At 43.4% G+C, this 25,155-nt stretch overlaps 1 protein-coding gene across 1 annotated transcript; it reads left to right on the top strand.

The window, feature by feature from the left end:
* Positions 1-1,685: 1,685 nt before the first annotated feature.
* On the top strand, positions 1,686-21,801 carry tfb2m (transcription factor B2, mitochondrial). Its single transcript, XM_033025884.1, has 9 exons — positions 1,686-1,806; positions 7,646-8,078; positions 8,228-8,319; positions 11,985-12,138; positions 15,743-15,891; positions 15,982-16,071; positions 17,243-17,302; positions 19,028-19,176; positions 21,356-21,801. Exons 1-9 carry the CDS (start codon positions 1,780-1,782, stop codon positions 21,546-21,548), a joined length of 1,347 nt encoding a protein of 448 aa, XP_032881775.1. The 5' UTR covers positions 1,686-1,779; the 3' UTR covers positions 21,549-21,801.
* The last annotated feature ends 3,354 nt before the right edge of the window (positions 21,802-25,155 follow it).

Below are 25,155 nucleotides of genomic sequence, written 5' to 3'. Positions count from 1 at the left end.
AATTCTCTGCCTCAGAGGGCGGTGGAGACTGGTTCTCTGGATGCTTTCAAGAGAGAGCGAGACAGAGCTCTTAAAGATAGCGGAGTCAAGGGATATGGGGAGAAGGCAGGAACTGGTTGTGGATAATCAACCATGATCACATTTTCCAAATTGAGAAGTTCTTTTTTCCAGGCCTTGCAGCGAACTCATAAAAGAGACAATGGAGAAGACAAAATTGCATGATGAAACATATTAAATGATCATAAATGGATTTTGAGTTTGTTATCATCTTAAAATTACACAGTGTGCTTTTACTTCTGTGTTTGTGATTCAATGATTTGCCAATTTCTTACAATTTCATTCATAGTAAATGCTGACGAGCCAAGTTAGTTTTTTGTAAGTGTTGATTGTTCGTATATATCCCATACGAAAGCACAACTATCTGCACCTATTGTGAGATTGTAGATTCATTTAAGTTGAAAAGTGCACAACAGATCCTTGCAATTTTATCAATTTTGGGTACTTGAATTTCTGAATTTTGGGTACTTGAAGTTCTCTATAAGAAATGTCAATAGTTTCTCACCCCACCCCATGGATTCCTGCAGATTGTTTTCAGATCAAGATACCAACATCTGAAGTCACTATGTTAGCAACAAATTCAATCTTAACATTAGGCAATGGTATGGACTGTGTCCTTTTTTTTGCTCCGTCCACAGATGTTGTCTAACATGTTGAAATAATATTTCTCTTCAGCTCAGTCTACCATGACTCCAGTGCTTCTAAGCTGCGGGCCGTGTTACGCATGCTCACTGTCCGGCCGCCGAGTGCCGGCACTACGGGCATACGTGGTCAGCCCTCTGTTTTAATGTTCCCAAATGTTCTGTGGACGGAAAATAAGGAGCAGGCGAAGCGCTGTTTTCAGATTATGCAAAGTTAGGATAGTCGTTGATGCCCGTCCTTTGCTTCCGTCTCCTGGACTTACCTGGACTTGTACCTTGTCCTTTTACCATCTGGACGCCCGCAGCAACGGATGCGGAGGGTTGAGGTCCCGACCACGGGGGAAAATGGAGGAGGACTGGCCAAATTGTGTGCATTCCACCAGTGATGAATGCTGTGGTGGATGTTTATGTTAAATTTTTATTGTGTTTTTGTGTGTGTTCTTTATCATTGTACCGCTGCTGACATATTCATTTCACTTGCACTTTATGTGCAATGTGACAAATAAACCGTATTGTATTGTATTATATTGTACTAGTATCTTTGCTCCGCTATGGGGTCTTTGGTGCGGAGATGAAAGCCGGTTACGGAAATGGGGCCGATGTTTACCCATAACTCTGCCCATGACCGTATGACGTATTTTTCATCGAGTGGACTATCTTGCTCGCTAAAGGATCTTTAGTGCGAACTGCGAACCATCCATTATATCGAGGATAGACGCAAAATGCTGAAGCAACTCTATGCTGGCGGCATCACTGGACAGAAAGAATTGGTGACGTTTCGGGACGAGACCTTTCTTCAGTCTCGACCCGAAACATCGCCCATTCCTTCTCTCCAGAGATGCTGCCTGTCCCGCAGAGACAGTTACTCCAGCGCGTTGTGTCTATTTTCGGTTAAAACCAGCATCTGCCCTTGTTTCCAACACATGCAGCATCCGTGCTACAGGGGTACGGCCGGCCGGCGCACGTGATACGTCATTACGTGACCAGGTGATGTGCGTCCCCCGTTACGTCGGGTCCATGTTACAATGGCGGCCGCCTGTGGAACGGTGCGAGGAGCGTGAGCGTCTGTGGACGTGATTCCATGCTGGAGAGATCGTGTCCTTGTCAGGTCAGAGACATTTTCACCTGCATTTACCGTTTGTCATTTGGTTATAATTCAGCAAAATCTCAGTGTTGCAGTATTCATTGCATGTGACCTATCGTGCCTCTGGCAGGCAGTTCGCGTCTTGTGTCATGTGATACAGTGTGGAAACAGGCCCTTCGGCCCAACTTGCCCACACCGGCCAACAATGTCCCAGCTACACTAGTCCCACCAGCCGCGTTAGGTCCATATCACTGCAAACCTATCCTATCCATGTGCTTGTCGAACTGTTTCTTAAACGTTGGGATAGTCCCAGCCTCAATTCCCCCCGTCTGGCAGAAAAGCACTGCAGATGCTGGTTTAAATCGAAGGTAGACACAAAATGCTGGAGTAACTCGGTGGGACAGGCAACATTTCTGACAGTGGAGGAGGCCCCAGACAGAAAGATCAGATTGGGAATGGGAGGGGGATTTAAAGTGCTGAGCAATCGGTAGATCAGGTAGGTTAAGGTGGACTGAACGGAGGGGTTCAGCGAAATGATCGCCGAGCCTGTGCTTTGTCTCGCCGATGTACAGAAGTTGACACCTGGAACAGCGGATACAGTAGATGAGGTTGGAGGACGTGCAAGTGAACCTCTGCCTCACCTGAAAGCAGGGACTACCTGAAATTCAATGTTCATACCGCTGGGGTATAAACTACCCAAGTGAAATATGAGGTGCTGCACCTCCAATTTACGGTGGGCCACACTCTGGCCCAGGACAGAAAGGTCGGATTCGGAATGGGAGGGGGAGTTGAAGTGCTGAGCCACCGGGAGATCAGGTTGGTTATTGCGAACCGAGCGGCGATGTTGGGCGAAGCAATCGTCAAGCCTACGCTTGGTCTCACCTATGCAGTGCAGCGAACACCTAGAGCAGCGGATGCAATAGATGAGGTTGGAGGAGGTGCAGGTGGGCCTCTGCCGCACCTGGAAAGACTGCTTGGGTCCTTGGATAGAGTCAAGGGGGGAGGTAAAGCAACAAGTGTAGCATTTCCTGCGTTTGCAAGGGAAAGTGCCAGGAGAGGGGGTAGTTTGGGTGGGAAGGGACGAATTGACCAGGGAGTTACGGAGGGAGTGGTCTCTGCGGAAAGAGCAAAGGAAATAGGTGACGTTTTGGGTCGAGACCCTTTGGTGAGGCCGCATTTAAAGTATTGTGTTCAGTTCTGAGCACTGTTATAGGAAATATGTTGTCAGGCTGGAAAGCGTACAGTGAAGATTTACAAGGATCTTGCCAGGACGAAAGGGTCTAACCTATGGGAAGAGGTTGAAAAACCCATATTTCACTTGGGTAGCTTACACTCCAGCGGTAGGAACATTGACTTCTCTAACTTCAAATAGCCCTTGCTTTCCCTCTCTCTCCATCCCTTCCCCTTCCCAGTTCTCCCACTAATCTTAATGTCTTACTTCTATATGACAGAGTATACAAGCCCAGCCGCTCCATTCTCTCAGCATATGATAGTCCCGCCATCCGGGAATTAACCTTGTAAACCTACGCTGCACTCCCTCAATAGCAAGAATGTCCTTCCTCTAATTAGACCAAAACTGCACACAATACTCCAGGTGTGGTCTCACTAGGGCCCTGTACAACTGCAGAAGGACCTCTTTGTTCCTACACTCAACTCCTCTTGTTATGAAGGCCAACATGCCATTCGCTTTCTTCACTGTCTGCTGTACCTGCATGTTTACCTTCATTGACTGATGAACAAGGACCCCCCGATCCTGTTGTATTTCCCCTTTTCCCAACTTGACACCATTTAGATAAATATCTGCCTTCCTGTTTTTGCTACCAAGTGGATAACCTCACATTTATCCACATTAAACTGCATCTGCCATGCATTTGCCCACTGACCCAACCAGTCCAAGTCACCCTGCATTCTCATAGCATCCTCCTCACAGTTCACACTGCCACCCAGCTTGATGTCATCTGCAAATCTGCTAATTTACTTTGTATCCCTTCATCTAAATCATTGATGTATATTGTAAATAGCTGCGGTCCCAGCAACAAGCCATGCGTTACCCCACTAGTCACTGCCTGTCATTCTGAAAGGGACCTGTGGCGCGTGGGTCTCAAAAGGAAGCACGAAGTCCAGTGTTTTGAGAGGCACCTTTAATTATGTTCCTCCCGGTTGTAGGGAAGACCAAACAAGAGAAAGATGGCACCGAAACCCCTGCCTTTAAACCCTCTGGCTAAGGGCCACCTCCGGACTGAACCACTCCCGTGCCGATGGGTTCGACAGTATGATGGCACGACCCTTGGGAGCCGCCACAGGACCCCCCCCCCCAGAACCAGAGGCACGAAACGCGCGCGCGGAAGTCAGCCGATCGTGGGGCTGGCGGAGGCATAGGTGGAGGGACAGGTCGAGGGAATGGTCGAGGGACCGGCGGGAGGACAGGTGGAGTGACAGGCGGAGGGAGCCGTGAAGGGGGGCGCCCTCAAGGCCGAGGTTGGGCAACCAGCACCGGCTGGTCAATGTCCAGGTGTGCCGGCTTCAAACGGTCAATCGACACTGCCTCCGGCCGGCCCCCCATGTCCAGGACAAAAGTCGACTGCCCGTGTTCCAGCACCCGGAACGGGCCCTCGTACGGCCTCTGGAGTGGCGTCCGGTGGGCATCACGGCGCAGGAAGACCTATGGGCAGTCCCTGAGGGCTGATGGCCGTCGGTCACCTAGGCCCTCCATATGCAGGATCCTAGCAGCACGCTCCATCCTGCTTAGGCCATAAATCTGGAGCAGGAGCTCCTTAAGGCCGAGATATTTATCAGTGTCCGGGGGGGCTGCGAGGAAGTCCGTGACCTCTTCAACCGTGTCCTGGTCGAGGGCCCCCACCAGGTAATAGAAGCGGGTGGCATCGACCGTGATGCCCCGCAGGTTGAACTGGGCCTCCGCCTGCTGGAACCAGATGAGCGGCCGGGTGGTCCAGAAGTTGGGCAGTTTCACCTAGACCGCGTCCAGAGACAGGGCCGGGCCAGCCTGTGAGGAGGTAGGGCTTTCTCTTCTCTCCATCATGACGCCAATGGAGCGTCGGGGGTCACCAATGTGGCACGTGGGTCTCAAAAGGAAGCACGAAGTCCAGTGTTTTGAGAGGCACCTTTAATTATGTTCCTCCCGGTTGTAGGGAAGACCAAACAAGAGAAAGATGGCACCCAAACCCCTGCCTTTAAACCCTCTGGCTAAGGGCCGCCTCTGGACTGAACCACTCCCGTGCCAAGGGGTTCAACAGTATGATGGCACGACCCTTGGGAGCCGCCACAGACCTGTTAATCCCTACTCTTTGTTTCCTGTCTGACAACCAATTTTCTATCCATGTCAGCACTCTACCCCCAATACCATGTGCCCTAATTTCGCCCACTAATCTCCTATGTGGGATCTTATCAAATACTTTCTGAACGTCCAGGTACACTACATCCACTGGCTCTCCCTTTCAATTTTCAATAGACAATAGAGAATAGTTGCAGGAGTAGGCCATTCGGCCCTTCGAGCCAACACCGCCATTCAATGTGATCATGGCTGATCATCCCCTATCAGTACCCCGTTCTTGCCTTCTCCCCATATCCCCTGACTCCACTATCTTTAAGAGCCCTATCTAGCTCTCTCTTGAAAGTATCCAGAGAACCAGCCTCCACCGCCCTCTGAGGTAGAGAATTCCACAGACTCACAACTCTCTGTGAGAAAAAGTGTTTCCTCGTGTCCATTCTAAATGGCTTACCCCTTATTCTTAAACTGTGGCCCCCTGGTTCTGGACTCCCCCAACATCGGGAACATGTTTCCTGCCTCTAGCGTGTCCAAACCCTTAATAATCTTATATGTTTCAATAAGATATCCTCTCATCCTTCTAAACTTCAGAGTATACAAGCCCAGCTGCTCCATTCTCTCAGCATATGACAGTCCTGCCATCCTGGGAATTAACCTTGTAAACCTATGCTGCACTCCTTCAATAGAAATAATTTTCCTAGTTACATCCTCAAAAAATTCCAGAAGATTAGTCGAGCATGATTTCCCCTTCATAAATCCATGCTGACCTGGACCGATCCTGTTACTGCTATCCAAATGTTCTGCTATTTCATCTGTTATGATTGGCTCCAGCATCTTCTCCACCACCGATGTCAGGCTAACTGGTCTATAATTCCCTGTTTTCTCTCTCTCGCCTTTCGTAAAAAGTGGGATAACATTAGCTACCCTCCAATTCACAGGAACTGATCCTGAATCTATAGAACATTGGAAAATGATCACCAATGCGTCCACGATTTCTAGAGCCACTTCCTTAAGTACCCTAGGATGCAGACCATCAGGCCCTGAGGATTTATCAGCCTTCAGTCCTATCAGTCTACCCAACACCATTTCCTGCCTAATGTGGATTTCCTTCAATTCCTCTGTCACCCCAGGTCCTCTGGCCACTAGTACATCAGGAAGATTGTTTGTGTCCTCCTTAGTGAAGGGACCCAAAGTTCCTGTTCAACTCATCTTCCATTTCCTTGTTCCCCATAATAAATTCACCTTTTTCAGTCTTCAAGGGTCCAACTTTGGTCTTAACTAATTTTTTCCTCTTCACATACCTAAAGAAACTTTTACTATCCTCATTTGTATTCTTGGCTAGCTTCCCTTCGTACCTCATCTTTTCTCCCCGTATTGCCTTTTGAGTTATCTTCTTTTGCTCTTTAAACATTACCCAATCCTATTGCTTCCCGCTCATCTTCACTATGTTGTCCTTCTCTTTTATTTTTATACTGTCCCTGACGTCCCTTGTCAGCCACGGTCGCCCCTTATTCCCCTTGGAATCTTCCTCTTTGGAATGAATTACATTTCTCTTTGGAATGAATGAATCATGGTTACAAAGGATTTTATCTCAAATTATATTATTGGTATATCAAAAGCGACATCAATTAGAATCAATCAGTCTAAAAAATGCAGATGCTGTAATGGGAACAAATACAAACTGAAAGCCTGATGCGGGCTCTTGACCCGAAATGGTGACCATCATTCTGCCTGACCTACTGAGTTTCTTCATCTGTGTTTTTTTTACAATCAGGCCGTTGCTGTTTCATTAGCCAGCAAATAATGACCCCACCAATATTTACCATTTCCTCGCTTTATAAAAAAAAAAAAAAAAAAGTTTCTGTTCTGCCCATCATACTAGAACTAGGGGACATAGTTGCAGAATAAGGGGGGGCTCTTTTAAAACAGAGATGAGGAAGAACTTCTTCACCCAGAGGGTGGTTAATTTATGGAATTCACTGCCCCAGGGAGCAGTGGAAGCAGAAACTTTAAATATATTTAAGACTAAAATAGATGGTTTTTTAGCTGCCAAGGGGATAAGGGGCTACGGGGAGAGGGCAGGGATATGGACCTAGGTATGGTTAGTATAGTAAGACCTGAGTGATCTCCTGGACAAGTGTCGATCGCCTGGATTGGGGTCGGAGAGGAATTTCCCGGATTTTTTTCCCGAATTGGACCTGGGTTTTTATCCGTTTTTTTGCCTCTCCCAGGAGATCACGAGGTTTTTGGGGTGGAGAGGGGTGATAGCGGTATAAAGGGGAGGGTAGTGTCTTGTGTTCTGTGTCTTGTGTCTACTGTTTGTGGGTAAGTGTGTCTGTTTAGTGTTCAGCCATGAGCGAATGGCGGTGCGGGCTCGACGGACCTGGTGGTCTACTCTCGCACCTACTTTCTATGTTTCTATCATCATTTCATTTCCTCACATAATCCTCTATTTTCAATCTTATTATTATTTTGTAATTTGACTAAATCACATTAAAAGCATCGTAACAGTAGAATATATAAGGTTTGATAAGGTTTTAACTAAATCTGTTTTGAGTTTCATGTTTTTTATTTCAGATCAGAACCACGATGTTGTTAAACTGTAAGTCAGCATTTTACATTCTAAGGACTATGGCCTGCAGAGCCTGTGGCTGTCGACAACAAGTCCAGCATTCATTAAGATCATTTTCACATCGCGCTGGAGTTCTGGGCAATGGCTCGCCTAAACTTCAGTATCGGCACAAGTTTAAGGAATATTCAACCTATTGTGATAGAAAACAGAGATATCTGTCAGCACTCTCTAGTTCGTTACTCAGGAAAGAACAGCAGAGGCCGTTGTCCAGGTTTGACTTTCTGGATATTGAGGAAGTTGAAGAAATGATAAACAATGCAGAGAAGAGACGATGGATTAGGAGATTTATTGTCAATCCTGATTTGGCAAACCTAATCGTGGAACACATTGATACTGATCTATCTGAAAATAATGCAATAATTTTTGAGTGTAATCCGGGTGAGTACGCTTTAATCGATTAGGCGTATTTGTATTTTGAGCCATGATTTCTTTACACTCAAAACTTGCATAACTTTCCTTCCTGTTTATAAAATAAAAAAGGATGTGTATTTTTATCTAAGTAAATTCCTTGGTCTTTGTATCTGTAGGGCCTGGTGTTTTAACACGAGCATTACTGAATGGTGGAGCACAGAGGATTGTAGCTCTGGAGTGTGATAAGCAGTTTTTACCAACGTTACAGGTATTTATGTAGTTCATTATGTATTACGATACGATAGAACCTTATTTATCCCAGGAGAGAAATTGATCTGCCAACAGTCATAAAACACAACGAGATACATGAAACATGAAATTAAAGTGACGAGTGGAAAGTCCAGGGTTGGGGATGTGCAAAGATTTGGAAGGGGGGAGGGGAAAGGGGGGTCAGTCTACCGCACGACAGAAGGGGGAGGAGTTGTACAGTATGAAAGCCACAGGGGAAAAAGGATCTCCTGTGGCGTTCTGTGCTGCATCTTGGTGGAACCAGTCTGTTGCTGAAGGTGTTCCTCGGATTGACCAGTGTGTCATAGAGGGTGTGATCTGTATTGTCCAAGATGCTCCGCAGTTTGAGGAGCATCCTCCTCCCCGAGACCATCTCCAGTGAATCCAACTCCACACCCAGGACGGAGCCGGCCTTCCTGATGAGCTTGTTCATTCTGTTGGCATCCGCAACCTTCACCCTACTATCCCAGCACACGACAGTGAAGTTATTCATCAAAGTTAGTTTTAATGCTAAGAAATAGAGCACTTTACATAATTAATGTAGGGTTTAGGGAGTATTGAGGAACAGAGTGACCTTTGATCCATGAAGTAGCATAGGTAGATAATAGCATGATTAGGAAGAAGTACAGGATACTGGCCTTCATCAGTCAGGGCACTGAATGCCGAAGTAGAAAAAGTATGCTCCAACTTTATAAAACTTTGGTTTGACGTTAGTTGAATATTGGTTCATTTTTGATTACTGCTATAAGATGACCATAAAAGCATCAGAGAGGGTGCAGAGTAGATTCACCCTGATGGAAGGTAGACACAAAATGCTGGCGTAACTCAGCGGGTGAGGCAGCATCTATGGAGAAAAGGGGCAGTCCATATTAAAAACATGAATTTCTGGCTGGAAGAAATGGATCAACAACCAGATTGGCTAATGATGGAAAAGGAAGACTGTCTACCTTTTGAAATTGGACCGATCATATTTGCCCCCACAAAACTGCACAAAAAAACCTATAAAGAAAACCCCATAATACACAGTGGAATACGAATTTGGAAACAAATAAAAAAAGATTTAAAATTGAATAATATACCACTCTGCCTTCCCATTGTAAATAATCCTTTATTCAAATCATCCTTTATGGACAAAGGTTTCACACAATGGAAAAATTATGGAATCAAAAATATAGGACATCTTTATGGGAAAGGTACTTTTCTTTCATTTCAAGAGTTACAACAGAATTATGGACTGTACTCAAATAATTTCTTCAGATATCTACAAATTAGAGATTATGTTAAATCTAATACACAAGTCTACAGGAATAGGGAATCAGAAATTCTTGATGAATGTCTGAACAAGCATCCTAATACTGAAAAACTAATAGCTTATATTTATAACACCCTACTAAACAACGAGGTACCACCGACCGAACCATATAGATACAAATGGGAAAATGAAATAGGTCATCCTATCACGAAAGATATGTGGGACGAAAGTTTACAACAAATACATCAATGTTCATTAAATGCCAGACATACTTTAATACAATTCAAGGTCTTACATAGACTACACTACTCTAAAATAAAACTAAATAGAATCTTCCCACAAATCTCTCCTATTTGTGATAAATGTCTACATCTAGAGGCTAATTTAACACCTACGTTTGCAAACTGTATAAAACTTAAACATTTCTGGACTGATATTTTTGAAATAACTTCAGAAGTTATTAATACAAAACTGGACCCAGACACAAAATTAATAATACTTGGAATATCAGAACAAAGCTTAACACTCACAACAAACCAAAGAAATTTCCTCAACTACAGTATAATAACCGGAAAAAAATTAATATTAAAATTTTGGAAAGGCCCTACAACCCCCACAATTAAAATGTGGATTACGGAAATGTCGGAGACCCTATACTTAGAAAGAATTAGACTTGTCTTAATGGACAAACAAGATATTTTCCATAAAATTTGGGCTCCATTCATTAACTATCTGAAGGGATAGATTGGCACAGCACGAGGACCCAACTGAAACTTGAACTCAGGAACAGATGAAAAGCTATACTTTATAACCTACGAACCTATCTCCATTGACGTATTACAGGTAACCCATTCCACCTCCCTTGTTTTTCTGTTGTGTTTTTTTTTTTTTGCTTTCTTTTTTATTTGTAACTTTCTACCCTCTCTTTTTCCCTCTTTCTATAAAAAATAAAAACACTAGAAGCAGAAGTAATTGATAATGGAAATTTTTAATAATGTATGACTGATGTATATGAAAAGTTTTTTTACTATAATATGTAACTACATTTTATAATATGTCTACTAATAAATAAATAAATAAAAAATAAAAGGGTATGTGACGTTTCGGGTCAAGACCCTTCTTCAGGAAAAACTTGGTATGTTCTCTCTGGAGCTCAGGAGGTTAAGAGGATACATAATTGAGCGGTGTAGAAAGGGAAGATAGCAGGAAACTTTTCACCATAGCAGAGGTAGATAAAACTAGAAGACATAGATTTAGCATAGGGGGTAAGAGATTTAGAAGGGATATACAAGGGGCCTTCTTCATCCAGAAAGGAATCCTGGTTGAATCTGGATCACTGAGAGCATTTAAGAAATGTCCAGATGAGCACTTGAATCACTTAGGCTATGGGCCAAGTGCTGGGAGATGGATCGGAGTGGACAAGTTGGTCAATGGCTTCTTTTCATCATCATATGATTGTATAGCTATCGCTCTATCTCAGCAAATAGTGCATTTTGTTGATATTACACGTCAAAGCAATGGTGTGCCAATGGAGGAGGGAATGAGTTTAGGTTGGTGGTTGGGATAACAGATGAATGGTGTGCTTTTTGGAAGGGGGGAGGGGAAGGGGGATCAGTCTACCGTGGATGTCATCAAATTGAAGTGTTGGAGTACTTGAGCAAGTGAATTATATATTTGTTCACTCCCAACGTGCCTTGTATGGTGAAGACTTTGATGTGTCGGGCACAACAAATTGATTTATTTATCACAGGATATCCGGGCTTTAACTTACAATTGTAGCCATGATAATATGGCTAACCCAGTTGAGTTTCTGATCAATTCTACCAACCTTCTCGCCCTCTGTAGCAATGATGTTAACAGAATGATCTTGAAGGATTGAAGGATTTTGATTCCCAAAATGAATATAAATTCAGAATTACTGCATATGAATCTAGTGGTTAAAATTTATACCTGCGTGATAATGTAAACTTTTTAAAGTGTGATACATTACCCACTGGGATATTAGTTGATGGCTAAAAACATTTGGCTTGTCAGTTTGAATTTAAAATATTTACATGGTTAATGTAGTATCAAAGTGAACAGCTTATCTTCCTTTAGGCCATAGCAGATAGTTAACAAATTGGATTGTTGTATTTGGCTACAACTCAATGGAAGTTATTTATGAAGGTATGAAGGACATAGGCTGAGTGGAACAAACGGGTTCAAAATAGTCTCTTCCTGTTTTAATGATCAAATATTTTGCCATAAGTCATTTTTAGACATTTGTCTTCCATTCTGATTGAAAATTAAACTTGATCGAGGTCTTGCGATTGTTCACCATGGAGCACAATAAATGATTGTTGCATTAAAATAAGCTATTGTAACTTCATAAAATTATTGGTATGAAAATTTAGTCCCTAGAAAGGCATGTGAATGGACAGTTGGAAGTGGTGCACTGTGATTTCTTCAAGCTGGATCCACTAGGTCATGGCATGATGAAACCTCCTGCAATGTTTTCTGAGAAACTCTTCAATGATCTGGGAATATCAGAGGTTGCTTGGACTGCAGGTAATTACTTGTTTATCAATTTCTGTTTGGTTAAGTTGGTTGAACAATTATTTTAAACATTTGAACCTGATCCAACAATATTGCAAAAAATATAAAAAGCATTAGCTGTTCCCTAGCTGTAATGCAATTAAAACGTCATTAGATAACGTGGAGTACTATTATGTAGTTGGCAGAAATTGAGACAGTTAAAATAGATGTGTAGACTTTTATTCAAAGAAATGGGCAATTTGCACAATGATTGTGGGTGTCAGAATGGCGAGCAGGTTAGTATTCTTCCCTCACTTCAACATAGAACAGCATAGCACCAGAACAGGCCCTTCGGCCCATGATATCTGTGGCAAATTTGATGCCAAATTAAATTTCTGCCTGCACGTGATTAATTTCCCTCCATTCCCTGCACATTCATGTTCCTTTCTAAAACCCTCTTAAATACCACTATTGTATCTGCTTCCACCACCACTCCTGACAGGACATTCCAGGCATCTCCCTCTCTCTGCACAATCCAAAAATTATCCCCCACATTGTTCAGATCTCTATCCTATATCACTCGATCATAAACCATTGTACCATTGGATAAATCAGCTTTTGAATGAGATGTTATAGCAAGCCCTGGTTTTCCCCTCTTAAATGATCAAAAGGCATTATTTCAAAGATGTGCCAGAATTATTTTCTGTCCTGACCACTGTTTATTGCTCAAAGTTCATGATTATTATTCCTTATTTCAAATTAACTACTGCTTTTCCAAGACTAGAATAGTGAGTGCGGTTTCAGCAGCAAGTGAGCAGCTGAAAGCAGTGCGAGAGATTTAAATTGTAACTGTTTGGCTTGAGGCCAGGTTAGTTTCACTTGCGAGTGAGCAGGTGAGAAGGGGAGTAGCGCAGGAGATTTATAAAGCAGCTGTTAGTCCATGGATTAGCTCCCAGTGATGTATGAAGGGAAGGCGGGCACTAGCAGAGCTGTCGTTTTTGGAGAGGCAGTGTTCTGAGCTGCAAATTCTGAGGTTGCACACATTGGCACAAATGACATTGGTAGGAAAAGCGATGAGGTCCTGCAGTGTGAATCTGAGGAATTAGGCAAAAGGTTAAAAGCAGGATCTCTCAATTAGTCCCAGTGCACATCCTATTGAGGTTAGGACTAGAAAGATAGGACGGGTGAATACATGTGTGAGGAGTTGGCACTGGCAGCAGGGATTTAGATTTTTGGACCATTAGAATCTCTTCAGAGGCAGAGGGGAACAGTATAAGAGGGATGGGTTGCAACTGAACTGGAGTGAAACTAATATCGTCGCGGGTAGGTTTGCAGATGGTACTCGGGAGGATTTAAACTAGTTTGGCAGGAGGACGCAATTCAATGCAGTTGGGAGGCAGATGGGAGGCCGGAAAGCAATACAGAAATTGGTAATGGCTAATTCAGTTGACAGGATAGTCAGTGTGCAAGGAAAGGAGGATGGTTTAAATTTATTTTAATGAGAGAATGTTAAGAACAAAGTCAGAGGGCAGAAAATGGGCATGAGATAGCTCTGGTAGATATGATTACGAAGAATCCAAAGAGATTATAGTAGTATATTGTGGAGGGAAAAGTGAACTAGAGAGAGATTAGGGCCTCTCAGAAAATAAAGTGGTCATTTATGTGTGGATCAGCATGACATAATCAGGTTTCTTGATTAATATTTTTCCTATTTTTTTACCATGGAGAAAGACACGAAGACAAGGGAACTTGGGAAACGTAGTGGCAATATCACAAGGACAGCCCGTTTTAGATTCGAGAAGGTGGTAGATGTCCTAAAATATATGTGTATAGATAAATCTCCTGGGTCTGATCCAGTTCCTTGTGGGGAAAAAGAGGGAAAATTGTAGAGGTCCTGGCTGAGATCTGTGAATTATCATTAGACACAGGTGAAGTGCTGGACGGCTGGGTGATGGCTAATGTCATGCTTGCACTTAAGAAGGACTGCAAAGCAAAACCCAGAAAATATAGACCAGTCAGTGTAATATCTGTGTTCGGAACATTATTGGAGGAGATTCTGAGGAATGAGATGTACATGTATTTGGAAAAACAGATTGATTAATAATAGTCAGCATGGTTTTATACTTGGGTGATTTTATCTCATAAACTGGAATTAGTTTTTTGAAGAAGTAACCAAGAAGGTTGAGTGCAGGACCCATAGACATAATCTGTGTGGACTTCAGCAAGGCCTTTGATACAATTCTGTGTGGTAGGTTACCTTGGAATATGAGATCAAATGACGGCCAGGGAGTGCTAGATAATTGGATACATAATTGGCTCCAGGGAAGGAAGCAGCGGGTGGTGAGGGAGGTTGTTTTTTTGGACTGGAGGCCTGTTATTAGTGGTCTGCCTCAAGTTTGGTTGCTGAGCCCATTGCTGTTTATCATCCATACCATTGATTTGGATGAGAATATGCAGGCATGATTGGTAAGTTTGGAGATGACACTAAAATAGGTGGTATCATAGACAGTGATGATAGTTATCAAGAATTACAGCAGGATTTCAATCAGCTGGGCAAGGAATGGGTTACGGAGCTTGATCCAGATAACTGAGGTATTGCATTTTGGGAAGTTAAACTAGGATAAGGCCTTCACAGAGAATGGTAGGGACTTGGGGAATGTTGTAGAGCAGAGGAATCTGAGTACAGGCACATAGTTCCCTGAAAATGTAATCACCTATATATGTTGGGAGGTGAAGAAAACTTGGCACATTGCCCATCGTCAGCAAGGGAACTGGGTGTAGAAGTTGGGACATCATGGTATTGTTGAGGCCACATTTTGAGTATTGCCCTCAGTTTTGATCACCCTGCTATGGGAGTGATGTCATTAAGTTGGAAAGAGTGTCGAGAAGTGTTACAAAGATGTTGCCAGGACTAGAGATCCTGAGCTTCTAGGGAGAGGTTAGGCAGACGGGAACTTTATTCCTTGGAGTGCAGGATGCTGAGGAATGAACTTATAGCGGTGTATAAAATCATGTGGGAAGTAGATTGGGCGAATGCGCATTCTTTTACTTTCTCGGAATATGGAAATCAAGAACTGGGGCATAGATTTATGGAGAGAGGGAAAAGATTCAATGGGAATCTGGGAGGCAACTTTCTCACATGGAGAGTGATGGGTGCATGGAACGAACTGCCGGAGCAAGTAGTTGAGGAAGGTACAATAACAACATTTAAAAGATTTTGGACAGCAACAAGCACAGGAAAGGTTTAGAGGGATACGAGCTAAATACCGTCAAATGGGACTTAGTGGAGGGGAAACTTGTTTGGCATGGACGAGGCGGACTGAAAAGCCTCTTTCCCTGCTACATAACTCGATTCTATAAATCAAAAATTACTTAATTGACTGTGAAAGGTGCCTAAATGCTTTGTATAGTAGTGCCAAAACATCCCTGCTCTGAAATGTCGTCCCGTGACTAATGAATGCATGCATTCCCCTTACCGTCTAAACCACCTCGACTACATGTACTGTTACCTTCAGGAATCTTTGGACAGATCTACTAGTTTTAGCTTGGCACGGATAGATTTTGATCTCTTGTACAGCCTAATAGTTAAATTATCTTTGTAAATATTGCTGATCTAAGAAATGTCTTTCTCTCCTAGATCCTCCGATTAAACTTGTTGGAATCTTTCCACAAAAAAATGAACGTAACATGCTTTGGAAGCTTGTTTATGCTTTGTTTGAACGGATTTCAGTTTTTCAATATGGGAGAATAGAGATCAACATGTTCATAAGTGAGAAAGAATATACGGTAGGTTTACAGATTGATTTGAAATGTTAACCTGCATATTGTGTTTCATTTTGTTACTAAAATTGAATACTTTTATTTGTTCACCTGTAGAAACTGACGGCGGAGCCTGGTAACCTGCAGCACTATCAGGCCTTAGTTGCATTGTGGCAGATGGCTTGTGACATAGAGTTGTTACACAAGGTTAGAATTTTTACTTTTCAATATCAATAATGATCCGGATGTGCGGGAGTGGGCGCCGTCTGTGTATGGCTGCCTGCCCGCAGTCCGTCTCTACTCCTTTTTTATTTTATTTTATTTTAAGTCCTGTTAAAAAATGTTAGTGGAGGTCTTCTATGTGGGGTGGTGGGGAAGGGGGAAACTTTATTTCTTAGTCCCCTACCTGGTCGGAGAGGCAGCATTCCTCCAAGCTGCTTCTTCACCCCGTCCTCGCGGCCTACCATCGAGAATGGAGCGGCAGTTTCCTGTCGGGACCGGCCGGGACTACAGCTTCGGCGGCGGTGATGCAGCGCTGGGATACCAACAGGGAGCGGGCGATGCCTTACCGGGTCGCCGTGCGGTAAGCTCCGGAACGCTGTGGCTGTCGATCCCAACATCGCGGAGCTGGGGCTGCGGGCGTCCGGCCGCGGGCGGCGCTGGATTTGGAGCGCCGCAGAGCCAGGGTTCGAGTTCGCCGGGGTCGGAGCTACAACGGCGCAGCCTGAGGACTACGAGTGCCCCGGTCCCCAGGGAGGAGGCAGCCGCTCCAGACTTCTCCAAGCCGCTGAGGAATGTTTCACCCGACGCCGAAGTTCCATCTTCACGGCAAGAGGGCTCTGAAAATCATCGGACTGGCTGCAAGACTACAAATGGGCCCCGACCTCGGGTGTCTCACAGAGGAAGAGGACTTAACTTTCTGGTGCCTTTCCCCACAGTGGAAAGTTTTGATTCTGCTGTGGGGGGACGTTTGTGTTGAACTCTAAAATGTGTTGTGTCCATTTTATTCATTTTTTTTTTAACCTTTTTCTATGGTTTGTAATGGAACTTATTATTTAATTTATGTAAAGCACTTTGCTGTTATGTTGTCTGTTTATGATGTCTTGTTTATTCTTCTATACAGCACTTTGGTCAACATTGGTTGTTTTAAAGTGCTTAACAAATAAAGTTGGATTGGATTGGATTGGATCATGATTGTAAAATGTACTAGCATGTATCTTTGTACTTCTAAAATTGCCTAGTATTTTTGCCTTCATCTCCATTTGAAAAGTAAACCATGTGTTTGCAATTTAATTGATCATGATTGATTGTGAGCAAAGTGTTTACAACAACTGTGATCTTTGCCTTGATATGACATAAACAAATATTTCTGTCTTAGGAACCTTGGTCATCTTTTTCTACAAGTTCTAAAAATGGTGGATGTGTAAAACGAGGCATGGTAAGCTTTTAGTTTAAATGTTATGAAGTGTAATTATTTAAACTGAACAAAGAACAACGTGTTCATTAAAATGAACAATGTGTTCATTGTTTAGAATGGTTAGAAAGAGTCCTGAGAGAGTATGACAAGGTAGACAGAGCCCGTTTGTCCTGGCTGGAGGATCATAATCTCAGGAAAATTGAGATATTCTTCTTCCCGAGACACAAATAATTATTGACCATGTTTTTGTTTTTTGGACATTGAGAAGTTTTTGGGATGAGGGGAAATCAATGTGATCTGGGAGAGTATGTAAAGGCTCCACAGCAGCAGCACTGGAAATCAGTATCATAGCTTGGTCACTGGATTGAGGCAGCAGCCCAATCTGCTGCATCGCTGTGCTGCAATTTTCATTGCCACCCTTTTAATTTTCTTTGCCGACATTATTTAGGTATGTTGCAAAACATGCCTTCAGCGGGGCTGCAGATCTGTCCAAGCCCGTGTGTGTGATTTTGGCGCCGTTGAGAGGGGGGCGGGTTTAAAACGCGATTTTCCCTAGGCTATTCAAATCGAGGTTGTTCAGCCTACTTAGTTGCTGACGAAAAATCGCTGGGAGATTCTTTCGCTGGAGCTATTCTTAAACTATATTGGTTAATTTAGTTGTTATAGCAAGTTAAAAATTATCCTCTAAACCCGCGACCGCCGACAACGGGACGGATCTCATACAGAGGACAACGGAAGGTAGGTTGTTTATTTTTATATTAAAAAGGGCTTCTTAAGATCCCTTTATCCAAAGTTTAATGTTGCGAGTAGCTAATTTGTGGCCCATTAAATCCCGCAGTATTTTTCTGGGCATTTGGGGTACAAATCTACTGCAATGGGAACGTTCTAAACCAGCGCGTTCCACAGAGTTCCAAAGGATCCCACTCGAAAGCCGATTTAAACGGCCATTAATTTACCGCAATTGAACACTAAATCCCTTCCATTTGGCCTATAAATTAATGTCAATGAGATTTAAAAATCACGTTTTATTGTGAATTCTTTGTGAATGTTATTTGGACACTTAGGCTATTAAAAAATGTTAATCCTTTCTTAGGAGATGGATAGATGTTTAGGTCTAGTAATTGAAGTTTGGAATTAGCTACAATTGGGTAACTAACTAATTATATGCTTTAATTTCAGGTCATCCAAGTAAGATTGTTTCATATTTGTTTCAGAATGCTTCAATCTATAATTACTGAAAATTTCTTTCAGCTCTTAATTTTTAAGAAAGTTATGGCCATTTCACTGTCCTCGATCACAGCTTTTGTGTTAAGTCAATGGAAAATCAATAGGGAACAAGATGCTAATTTCCGAGTATGAAAATGGCCATAACTTTTTTAATACTGAAGATATGAAAGTGAATTAGGTGTCAAATTATTTTTGTGCTTTATCTGATGGGATAAATTGCAGACTTGATTTTTAAAATCTCAAAATTTTGTAACATTGCTGCATTATTCGGATTTCCATAGCACTTACCATCTGTTTCTGCTTAGATTTTCACCTCCCTTATTGTTGTGTGTTTACTGCTTCAATTTGTTTGAAGGATATAAGATGTCCATGGAAATTTATATTCATTTTATATGAAATGAACTTCATTTTTGTATATTGAAAGTTGTTGAAAGCAATTATTTTATGATTAAAAGACAGTATCTGTTTTTGTATATTAAAAAAAATGAGCTTCATAGATCACTTGCATCTCTTGAACAGGTGACAAATGACCATTTGTGTCTTGTGCGGCTGACACCACGCAAAGACTTATTCAATCAGACTCTAACAGCTGCCAATTCGGCCACACTGGTATTGATGATGAAGCAGTGCCTTGCAAAACGAAGAGCGAAGCTGATTGATAAATTGGAGTAAGTATACCCTCTGAATTAGATCTTTTGTAACGGTTGGGTAAATGGTGGGATTAGGATATCAAAGGTTTCAGTGATTCAACCAAGTCGATTAAGATCAGTGAATTTCATTTGTACAATTAGAAACAGAAAAATAGGTACAGGAGTAGGCCCTTCAAGCCAACACTGCCATTCAATATGATCATGGCTGATCATCTAAAATCAGTACCCCGATCCTGCTTTTTCCCCATATCCCTTGTTTCCTTTAGCCCTAAGAGCTAAATCTAACTCTTGAAAACATCCTCATCTCAGTCCTAAATGGCCTACCCCTTACCCTTGAACTGTGACCCCTGGTTCCGGACTCCCCCAACATCAGGAATATGTTTCCTGCATCTAGCCTGTCCAATCCTCTAAGAATCTTATATGTTTCTATAAGATATCCTCTCATCCTTCTAAAGTCCAGTGAATACAAGCCCAGTTTCATCATATGTCAGTCCCGCCATCCTGGGAATTAACCTGGTGAACCTACGCTGCACTCTCTCAAAAGCAATGTCCTTTCTCAAATTAGGAGATCAAAATTGCTCACAATACTCCAGATGTGGTCTCACCAGGGCCCTGTACAACTGCAGCAGGACCTCCTTGCTCCTAACTCAAATTCTCTCGCAATGAAGGCCGACATGCCATTAGCTTTCTTCACTGCTGCTTACTTTCAGTGACTGATGTACAAGCACACCCAGGTCTTGTTGCACCTCCCCTTTTCCTAATCTGACACCATTCAGATAATAATCTACCTTCCTGTTCTTGCCACCAAAGTGGATAACCTCTCATTTATCCACATTATTCTGCATCTGCCATGCATCTGACCACTCACCCAACCTATGCAAGTCACCCTGCAGTCTCATAGCATCCTCCTCGCAGCTCACACTGCCACCCAGTTTTGTATCATCCGCAAACTTGGAGATGTTACATTTAATTCCCTCGTCTAAATCCTTAATATATATATATTGTAAATAACTGGGATCCCAGCACAGAGCCTTGCGGCACCCCACTAGTCACTTCCTGCCATTCTGAAAAGGACCCGTTAATTCCTACTCTTTGCTTCCTGTCTGCCAACCAGTTCTCTATCCATGTCAATACCCTACCCCCAATACCATGTGCTCTAATTTTGCACACTAATCTCTTGTGTGGGACCTTGTCAAAGGCTTTTTGAAAGTCCAGATACACCACATCTGCTGGCTCTCCCTTATCCAATCTACTTGTTACATCCTCAAAAGTTCAGGAAGATTAGTCAAGCATGATTTCCCCTTCATAAAGCCATGCTGACTGACTGATCCTGTCGCTGCTTTCCAAATGCGCTGCTATTACATCTTAATAATCGACTCGAGCATCTTCCCCACTACCGATGTAAGACTAAATAAGTCGAGTTAAATTTATTGTCTTGTGTGCAAGTACGATGGTGTACTGGTACAGTGAAAATTTTGCTTGCAGCAACATCACAGGGCATATATCACACAAAACATGAACTGTACAAGACAATGAAAAAGACTGCAAAAAAAAAAGATTAACTACAAGAGATTGTCATAGGTGTCCTGAGGAACAATGAAGGTTGTGCAGGTTTGTTCAAAAACCCAATAGTTGCAGGAAGAAGCTGTTGCTGGACCTGGTAGCATGGAACTTCAGGCTTCTGTACCTCCTGACCTGTCGCAAAGAAAGGGCCTAGCATGGATTGTAGGGATCTTTTATGATGCTGCCGCTTTGAGGCTTTCAATCGTCTTTCATGCCCATGAAGGACCAGACTGACTTCATTGCTCTCTGCAGCCTCTTGCGTTTCCCTGTACTGGATGCCTATACAAGGCCATGATGTAGCCAGTCAGGATATCCTCTACAGTTCATCTGTAGAAGTTTGTTAGGGTCTTTGGTTGCAAATCAAATCACTTTAAACTTCTCATTAACTAGTGATGCTGAAGCTCCTTCTTCATAACTACATCTTTGTGTTTGTGCTGGACCATGTCATATGAGAACATTTCATTTTCCTACATTTTTAAATTCAGAGCATGGCCACGTCTTGTGGAAGGCCAGAAGGGATGTTACTACTTCTGTACCATTGACTTATTTAGGATGGATGAAATAATGTTTGTGATTTATCAAATGTGTTAATTGTCCTTGTAGTTATTTCTCAATATCATTAAATCTTTGATAGGTCTTGGTGCCCTGGAGGTGGCGCCAAGTTAATGATGGAGCTAGATTTACCTGAAGATGTATTGACAGGCCACGTGTTTCCAGAGGAATACAAACAACTTTTTGAAGCAATGGAGCAATCTCGGGATTTCAGTCAAAGCTGGTTATATGAGGAAATCTTGGAGAATACCAGTACTACTGTGAGGCACATTTGAATGAATAACTTCAAGGAAATAAAATTATCCTGCTTCTGACAGTGCTATGTGACACATGCAACTGCCCACAGGCAATCACATCCAAGACACTGAACACTTTCAAGTGCTTTTATGTATTGCTTAAAGCATTATGTCATTCTCCTTCGTTGCACCCGTCACTGGAATCTTCATGTTATTGTCACTCCATATTGTAAGCCATACTAATCAATGTTTCCTTATTTATATTGGAAGTAAATTGTTGCTCTTAAAATGGGTCATTTGTACGGTTCTTTTCATGTGAGAATTTGGTTGACATGAAATTGGACACAACAGCAAGGAATTCGGGTACTACGTAACAAAAAATGCAGTGATATGTTCAAATGTGAAATTTTATTCAAATGGTTTTTTAATTGGAATAATGTTTAATTTAATATACCTTCTGATTGAATTCTTTTGGGTCACCAGTGAGTATTTTAAATTACATCTGTTTAAAATTTTAAGATAGTATGTTGAAGAAGATCACTATGGACTGCAGATGTTGGAGTCCAAATGAAGGAACTTGAACAAAGAAATCTCCCAGGTACACCTCCCAAAGAAATCTCCCGTTTTCTTCCACAAATGCTGCCTGACCCGCTGAATTCCTCCAGCAGTTTTTTTTATTGTGCATACTCATGATAATAAAAGGTTAAATGCCTCTGGAACAAGAAGGTCTTAACAGAGCTACTAGATTATTCTGCTATTGCAACAAAAGGAATAATGGGTAATAAATTCAGACGGTGTAAGAACCAAATCAACATTTCAATAGCAGTGCATTTTTTACTGATGGAGTTGGTTTGCAGATGGCATTTTGTTTCTAACGATAGTCGTGCATACGTTAACAACAGTGAAAACTGTTGTAGCAGTTTGGCATGACTGCTATGTAAGTAAATGTGTTGAAAATTTAAAGTTTTCTGTAACTTTTAGCTATGGTTTTCATTTCTGTTTTTTTCTGTTTTAGAACCTTGGAATGCATCGATTTTGTTAGAATTTGCTTTTATGCATAGGACAGTACATCACACGAATAGGCCCTTTGGTCCACAATGTCCATGCCAAACATGATGCCAAATTTAACTAATCTCCACTGCCTGTGTGTGATCCATATCCCTCCTTCCTTGCATATCCATGTCAAATCAAGTCAGCTTTATTTGTCACACACACATACAAGATGTGCAGTGAAATGAAAGTGGCAATGCATGCGGATTATGCAAAAACAACAGAATAGAACAGAATCAGTATTTACATGTTAGAGAAAAAAAATACACAAAGCAGTAAATTAGTCCCTGGTGAGATAAGAGTTTACAGTCGTGATGGCCTGCGGGAAGAAACTTCGTCTCATCCTCTCTGTTTTCACAGCGGGGGCATTTGCCTGACCATAGCAGCTGGAACAGTTTGTTGCTGGGGTGGTAGAGGTCCCCCATAATGTTGTGGGCTCTGAATCTGCACCTTCTGGTGTATAGGTCCTGCAGGGGGGAGGCGAGTGTAGTTCCATAGTGCGTTCGGCCAAACACACTACTCTCAGCAGAGCCTTCCTGTCCTGGGCAGAGCTGTTCCCAAACCAGATTGTGATGTTACCGGACAAGATGCTTTCTACAACCCCAGAGTAGAAGCACTGAAGGATCCTCAGAGAGACTCTGAATTTCCTCAGCTGCCTAAGGTGGTAAAGGTGCTGCCTTGCCTTACTCACCAATGCTGCAGTGTGTGTTGTCCATGTCAGATCCTCCGTGATGTGGACTCCCAGGTATTTAAAGCTGCTCACCCTATCCACAGTAGCCCCATTTATCTCCAGTGGCATGTAGGTCCTCGGATGTTGAGCCCTTCTAAAGTCCACAATCAGCTCCTTAGTTTTTGTGATATTCAAGAGGAGGCTGTTGTCCTGACACCAGAGTGCCAGATCTACCACCTCCTCCCGGTGGGCCTTCTCATCGTTATCGGAGATCAGGCCCACCACCACAGTGTCATCAGCAAACTTGATGATGGAGTTGAAGCTGAACCTGGCCACGGAGACGTGTGTACAGGGAGTATAGTAGGGGCTAAGGACGCAACCCTGCGGGGATCCTGTGTTCAGGGTGAGGGGGTTGGATACATGTCTCCCTATCTTGACCACCTGGGGCCTGGCAGTGAGAAAGTCCAGGACCCAGGCACATAGGAGAGTGTTCAGTCCCAGTTCCAGCAGCTTCTCAATAAGTCTGGGGGAGACTGGTATTGAAAGCTGAACTGAAATCAATAAACAGCATCCTCACATAGCCCCCCTTCTGACTGTCAAGGTGAGAGAGGGTGGTGTGCAAAACCTGAGAGACCGCATCATCCGTGGATCTGTTCGCACGGTATGCGAACTGCAGCGGATCCATGTTGCGAGGGAGGAGGGCGCAGATGTGGTTCTTGATCAGCCTCGAAGCATTTCATGACCACCGAGGTGAGGGCCACCGGTCGGTAGTCATTCAAGCAAGCTGGAGAGGCAGTCTTTGGCACTGGTACAATGATGGATCTTTTGAAGCAGGCAGGGACCACGGACTTGGCCAGGGAGAGGTTGAATATTGTGGTGAGCACTGGAGCAAGCTGAGTAGCAGAGGACTTTAGTACTCACACAGATATACCATCTGGGCCTACAGCTTTCCTCGTGTTCACACCCGTCAGAGCCCTCCTCACGTCGTGCTCGGTCACCGTGAATGTGTGCACGTTCCCAGCGGAGGACCTCCCTCCAGTCTCGCTAGCCAGCACGCTGGCGGTGGTGTCGTTAGCCGGCTAGCTAGGAGTGATGTTGCCCGTCTCGAATTGTGTGTAGAAAGAGTTCAGGTCATCAGCTAGGGAGGTGCTGGCACTTCCGGTTGAGAGGGGGCTGCTTCGGTAGTTAGTTACAGTCCATAGCCCCTGCCAAAGGCGTCTGGTGTCCTGCTGCTCCATCTGCGACTTCATCCTGTCCCTGTACCTCCTTTTTGCGTCCTTCACCGCCCTTCGCAGTCTGTAGGGCTCTGCCTTGCAGTCGTCCATATTGCCGGATGCCAGGCCAGAGTTGTAAGCAGCGGTGCGTGCATTCAAGGCAATGCGAATGGACCTGTCCAACCAGGGTTTTTGATTGGGAAAGATGCTAACCCTTACCGTGGGGACGATGTTATCGGCTATTGTTGCAATGAAGTCCGTGACCGCTTCCACGAACTCACTGACGTCTCTGGAACTTGCTTGGAACATATTCCAGTCGACATCACTCAGTGCATCCTGTAGCATGGCCTCTGTATGGTCAGACCACCAGTTTACGTCCCTCGTCACTGCCGCTTCCCGTACTATCCGTTGTTTATACTCTGGCAGCAGGAAAATGGCAGCGTGGTCAGATTTTCCAAAACGAGGGAGAGAAACGGCCTTTTACCCTTTCCTGTAGCAGTGGTCCAAAGTTCTTTCCCTCCTGGTGGCACACGTGATGTGTTGGTAGAAGTTCAGCATGACCTTTTTGAGATTTGATTTATTAAAATCTCCAGCCATCAGGGTTCTTGTTTTGGTGTCGACATAACACATCGTATAGGGCCGATAATGCCACGTCAGTGTCCGCATGCGGTGGAATGTAGACGGCTGTGACGATCACTGAGCTGAACTCCCG

This window comes from Amblyraja radiata, chromosome 8, assembly GCF_010909765.2.
Source record: "Amblyraja radiata isolate CabotCenter1 chromosome 8, sAmbRad1.1.pri, whole genome shotgun sequence".
Lineage (NCBI taxonomy): Eukaryota > Metazoa > Chordata > Chondrichthyes > Rajiformes > Rajidae > Amblyraja > Amblyraja radiata.
Note: the sequence above shows the minus strand (reverse complement) of the source record. Positions and strands in the feature narration are given on the sequence as shown.